The 6,000-nt window shown below is 42.5% G+C and overlaps 1 protein-coding gene across 4 annotated transcripts in view; it reads left to right on the forward strand.

The window, feature by feature from the left end:
- akt1 (v-akt murine thymoma viral oncogene homolog 1) overlaps positions 1-5,403 on the forward strand; it is a 32,625-nt gene extending 27,222 nt beyond the window's left edge. For all 4 annotated transcript variants that reach the window (XM_004540791.4, XM_004540789.4, XM_076877330.1 and 1 more), the window contains exons 11-14: positions 1,814-2,028; positions 2,162-2,249; positions 2,450-2,552; positions 3,527-5,403. In XM_004540791.4, coding sequence (XP_004540848.1) covers positions 1,814-2,028; positions 2,162-2,249; positions 2,450-2,552; positions 3,527-3,606 — 486 coding nt within the window. In that variant the 3' untranslated portion in view covers positions 3,607-5,403. The remainder of the gene's footprint in view (positions 1-1,813; positions 2,029-2,161; positions 2,250-2,449; positions 2,553-3,526) is intronic.
- The last annotated feature ends 597 nt before the right edge of the window (positions 5,404-6,000 follow it).

Consider the following 6,000-nt stretch of genomic DNA (forward strand, 5'->3'; position numbering starts at 1 on the left):
ACCAGGTAAAAGTCTGAGCTTTAAGTGCGTTTTCCATACATTACTTCTGCCCGTTCCAAGCTCAACCTAACCCACTTCGCTCCACCACCGAGTTGCATAGCCCATGACAGCTCCAACCTCGGCAACCAAGAGCAGAGAGACATCAGGGGGCGTTGCCATGGCGACGGGGTCGCTGGCAAGCGTCTCTGCGGAGTGCGGGCCAGGCAGTGTTACAGGTTGTTCTGCAGTAAACAATGACCTTGTTGTGTGTGCTGCACAGGAATGCTGTAACGTCTGGGAATATTCCACCCAGAGCAGGGGGTGGGGGTGGAGGACAGACCCGATCTGCAAAAGCCTGATCAGTTTCTCTCTTCAGTGAGGAGTAGGAAAGTCTCATTCAGTCACTTTTTATTAAGTAATAGAAAACTATTATTGGGATTTGGCTTTTAGGGAACTGCTACAAAGAAAAATGTAAACAGATTTAATCTAGCCACTGACACTGATCTGGAGTCACCACTTTAAAAAATTAATGGCTTTGAGCAGAAAAAGTGCAGTATACAGAGCAGAGCTCCAAAGCAGCAGCAGTGTGTGCGCTTTTTATCCTCTCTCTCCTCACTATCTCTGCTCCTTTGGGGAAGTGTAACAGTATTAGTTTGGGGCTGGGGTGCAGGCAGGCAAACAGTCCTGGTTACGTATATGAGGGATGAGCTTGGCTCCTGCGCTCCTGGCAGCTTCACAGCTGTGGTGCTCTTCTACATATATGGGGCAGCTGCAGGCCCAGCTGTCGCACGGTGTGAATCACACGACAGCAGCGCTGGAAATAGAGACGGCCCAGTAATCCTAGCCCCGCACCGGCTTCACGTTACTGCCCCTGTCCTCATAGCCGTCCTCTTCGATGATCGCCGCTCACCGCAGCACCCGGCTGTTTGCCCACAGACACGTGCACTCGGCTTGCGCGTGCACATACAAAGTAGTTTTGTTCCTTTTACGGACACATGCGTCCATCTGTTTTCCAGGACCCTCTGTGTCCAACACGGTTGCGTCCATATCCAATTCTATTAATCCACTCATCTTTTTACTTAAGATTCTATTCTTGGGTGGGAATTACCTAGCATCACACTGCTGAAGGTTTAAGAGAACAGACTGTTCTCCTTGTCTCGATTTCACCTTCAACATCCGCCTGGTGAGGTAGAATCCAGTACATGTCCCCGGAGACCTTGGAACAACTCCGCTCAGCAGCACATTAGTCATGCAACAGGTTTTGCTGTTCACTAAGCACAACACTGGAGGAGTTTGTCTCATTAAGAACTGTCAAGAAAGTCACTTTATGGAAAGACTAATACTAAATATTTCTCTTTCTGAGACTCTGGCTGCGTTCATTGAAGTGGTTTGTTTGTAAGACCCTTGTCTGTTTGGTGCCACACATAAGCGACCCACACCTCTGCTGCTTGCTGATCTGTATGTGTGGAAGGCCCTGTGGTGATTAAATATGCAGGGCTCTGGGGGAAACTCTATCCTTGCTCCTAATGTGAGATGTGAGTCAGTGTTGGCTGGGGCTGCCTCAGAAGCCCAGACCAGGGGGAAAAGCAGGTGATTTTTGTTGGGTGGCAGTGAGTTGGTGTACGGGGGCAGCCCAGTTACTTACAGTAATTGTATTTGGTTTACAAAGCTGCAGTTCTCACAGCCTTTGATGCCTAACCCAGTTATGGTTGATTAGTTGTGTAAGGACTACTTCTAAGATAATAGCACATCATAAATCTGCGACAGGAAGTTAAAATGACTCGAACATCCGAAAAATGAAATAAAATCTTGCTCACCTTTCTCCCCAACACAGGTGTTGGAAGACAATGACTATGGCCGTGCTGTGGACTGGTGGGGTCTGGGTGTGGTGATGTACGAGATGATGTGTGGCAGACTGCCTTTCTACAACCAAGACCACGAGAAGCTATTTGAGCAAATCCTCATGGAAGACATCCGCTTCCCCCGGACCCTCGGCCTCGAAGCACGCTCCCTGCTCTCTGGTCTTCTGAAGAAAGACCCAAAGCAAAGGTGACAACCTTTCTATTTAGAGTTTGTGCAAGGAAATATGCGTTCCTACTATGATATAAAATGGTTGGAATTATCTACATAATTAATGTTGTCATCATGCGTCTGGGTTTGATCTGTTTGTACTTGTTTGCAGGTTAGGTGGAGGACCTGATGACGCCAAGGAAATCATGCAGCACAAGTTCTTTGCCAGCATTGAATGGCAAGATGTTTATGAGAAGAAGGTGTGTTTCTGTAAAGCTTCCTCTGACTGTCGTCTCTGTAAGAACACCAAACTTGGTCAGCTATTGCTATCTCGAAAGTCAATAAAGTGACGCCACCCATTTAGGCATGACATGGATTGTCATCAGACTGGCAAATGGTACCAAACTGATTGAAGGCTCTAATGTACTGATTCTTTTGTGTGTCTTCTCCTCCACAACAGCTGGTCCCACCATTTAAGCCCCAAGTTACATCGGAGACGGACACGAGATATTTCGATGAGGAGTTCACAGCACAAACCATCACGATTACGCCACCGGGACAAGGTAGCGTTAAACACGCACACTCTGGGCACCCATACAGAGTTTTCTACTGTGAAATATGATTAAATCAAATCTGTTCATTTACTGTGCAATTGTGTGACCTTGCATTTGAGCCTGACCACCTCGTGGTCAGGCTTTTGAATGACTTTTAAATTGATAAAGATGAAAGCAGATATCTGGTTCCTTCACCTGTTTAAAAAGGTTATACTTGTATTTTTTTGAAGAGTTGGAAGTCATTCACCCACAGAGGTTTTTCCCTAGAGTCTTGTACTCTATCCATGTGCTAATGCTTCATTTAGTGGAGGAGGGCTCATAAATGTGAGTGCAGAAACCTTCCTGCAGGCATAACTAGCTCCCTTGAGAGCAGCCTGCCCTCTCCTGGAGAGTCGGGGCCATTAAAACACAGCGTTGTGCCTCATGAAATTCTCAGATGCACTTCTGACAGCTAGTATATTGATGGCAATGGAGTGATTATGGGTTCCTAGCTATGATACTGGAAAAATGAAATGCATACATTTTATTTATTGAAACATAAACAAGAAATGAAGGTGAGAAATGTGCATATACCATATAGTGCCATAGGACAAAAGGTGTGGTATACTCTGGATAGGTTGACTCGCTGTCAGTTTTATTCATACCTATGGACCCTAGAATTATTCAACCCATGCGTGTTTTTGCACGAGAGGGCCCAGCCTGTTGGTGGATTTAAACCCAGGACCTTCTCGCTGTGAGACAACAGCTAACCACTGGTCCATTCTGCTGTCCTTACTAAAAGATGACGTTTGAATATCTGTAGAAAATGTTTTTCAGAGCTGGTATAATTTACACGCCTCCATTACCCTGACATGGACAGGCAGTTATTTTAAAAAATGGATGTATTGTATTGTTAGATATTGAAAGTACTAGTTGGTAAGCTTTCATATATATATATTTTCTCCTGAAAAAAAGTGACCATTTATTTCTCCCTTCATTCACAGATGACAGCATGGAGTCCTTTGACAGTGAACGGAGACCCCACTTTCCCCAATTCTCCTACTCTGCCAGTGGGACGGCCTAAACGACTTTCAACCATTCCTCCGGTCCGACCATCTCGCTTCTCCCCACCTGACTGCACTCTCAGAAGACCGGGGGCCCAAACCCTCGTCCTCCCAACAATCGTCTGCAGAAGCTGTCTTTGGATGCAACAGTCGCCATCTCCAAATTACTTTTTCCAGGAAGAAGGAAATCCGAGACGACATACCTGTGTGGCCTTTGAAGACTGACCACGGAGATAACACTACTGTTCATTTCCTGGTTGTTTATTACTATACTGAGCAGGAAACCATACACCGTAATGAATGGGGAGATGTAGCTATGCACAACTTGCGCTACTGCTGTAAATCAGATTTTTTTTTTTTTTTTTTAAACACAATTTGATGTCACCATAACCATGTCAGTTAGAAAATGGGCATACTGTGGACCAAATACATCATGTGGGAAGAGAGTATTGTTTGAGTGGGTGATCAATCCATGTTTTAGTCCATTCAGACTTTTTTTTTGCTTCATAAGTGAATGTACCATATTAAATAAAGTTAATATCCTTGCATACTTGTGTGTAACACATGGCTAATTCTCCTAAGACTGAAATGCCATCATGTGGAAAAGATCTTTAACACTTTCCTACTGCTGGAAAACCAACTCTTGTCAGTGTGTTGTACTGTCACGCCACATCATGGTAAGTCTGGTGAACGGATTGTGAAAAGCAGTCTGATGCGAGGAAAGGCAAATGTGCAAAGAATGCAGCGCGATTAATCATTAAGGCACAAACTGGCCTGCAGTGAATCCTTTTTTTTTCTTCTTATTTTGGTAGCTGTTTGCACGCCAGAGTCATTGAGGAGACCCCCGGTTACCTGTTCAGGGTAATAAATAGCCTCTGCAGCCTCCTCCTGAAGTAAGTGCTTATAGTTCCTGATGCCTTTTTATCTCCACGCTGTGCCACAAACATCACCTGGTTTCCCTCTGGTGAGGGTCGCTTGGCTTCGACCCTCCTCAGAGTCTCTGATCCTCTCCTCTGGGTTTTTCCTTCATGTACAGTACACTACTGGGTGTTTTCCCCACCCAGTGCATTCGCTGCAGCCTCAGTGAGGTCACTTTAACATAATACACGTCTTTTAGGAATACTTTGCAAACAAACAGGGCTTCAGGGGATCCGTCATCTTTGATTCGCCCCTTTCGGGGTCTTATATCCCTTCACAAGCTTCTGAGTTATTTATGAGACCAGCATTGATTATAATAAGTTGTACTGTGCCAATGACATGCACTTTTTCTGCCCCCAAATGATTACGTTTGGACTCTTACTTGTACTTTAAGGTCGGAAAAGAATAAATTTGCTTCTTTTTATAATATGGATTCAAATGTTTGTGAATGCAAATAAAACCAGATTTGCTTGTCTGGTTTTTGTTTTTCTTCCTTTTTAAAGAAGGCTCAGGCTTCTTTTAAAAGCATGCTCAGTTTCCGAAAGCACCTCAGTATATTTAAGATGACAGATAATCTTTTTTTTTTTTTCCTTCAAAGTGCATAATACATTATTGAATGTAATGGTTTTTATGTTTTCTCTTCAATCGTTTGCAGACCTTTTGTTCGGTTTTTGAATCTTACTTTTTCCTATGCACGCGCCCTTTGCTGTCACCTTCTGAAAATAGGGAAATTCATTTTGTACTTTTGTTTTTAATTTCAATTTCTTTTTCTTTTTTTGTACCTGCCCTCCTGTATTCCTGAGACTGAGGACACCAGCTTTAGTAAACAATAATATAAACTTTGTACACTGTTTTTACTTGTCTCTTTCAAATTGATGAAATAAAAGGTCTTAACAATAGCTTTGTGGACTTTTATTTTGAAAGGGATTTCAGGCAAAGACAGTTAAAAAGCTCAGAACCCAGCGAGATGACTATACAGTATTATTAGACCAGATAAATAGTACTGTGTTGTGTTGGCAATATTTATTTTTGTTGCTTAGTGGAAAAAATAAAGTTGGACACCTTCCCAACTCTAATACTTGTTTGGGGTTCAGATTTTTCTTATTTCAAGCAGATCTTGGTTGCAGTTACTGTGGTTTTTTTCTTCTTCTTCAAAAAATTAACTAGCAAATTCTGAAAGTCCATATAAATGATAACTTTCCTGTATCATTAACACCAAGTGTATCATGTTTTATACATGGGTTTTTGAGATGTTTGCATTATTTTTTTTCTCTTGAAAAATCTGAATAAATCCCACAATATATTTTTAAAATGATAAATTGCACAAATACCAAATGTCGCAAAAATGGTAAAAAGAATATCAAAATCAATTTCTCTTTTTTACATGCTCAATAAACACAGTTTTGAAAGATTTGAATTTTCTGGGATTATTATTTCATGGTTCAGGCTTTACAGGGTTAAACTATAGTTTGACTCTTTAAAGTCATAATCCGACT

Source organism: Maylandia zebra, linkage group LG19 (assembly GCF_041146795.1).
Source record: "Maylandia zebra isolate NMK-2024a linkage group LG19, Mzebra_GT3a, whole genome shotgun sequence".
Classification (NCBI taxonomy): Eukaryota; Metazoa; Chordata; class Actinopteri; order Cichliformes; family Cichlidae; genus Maylandia; species Maylandia zebra.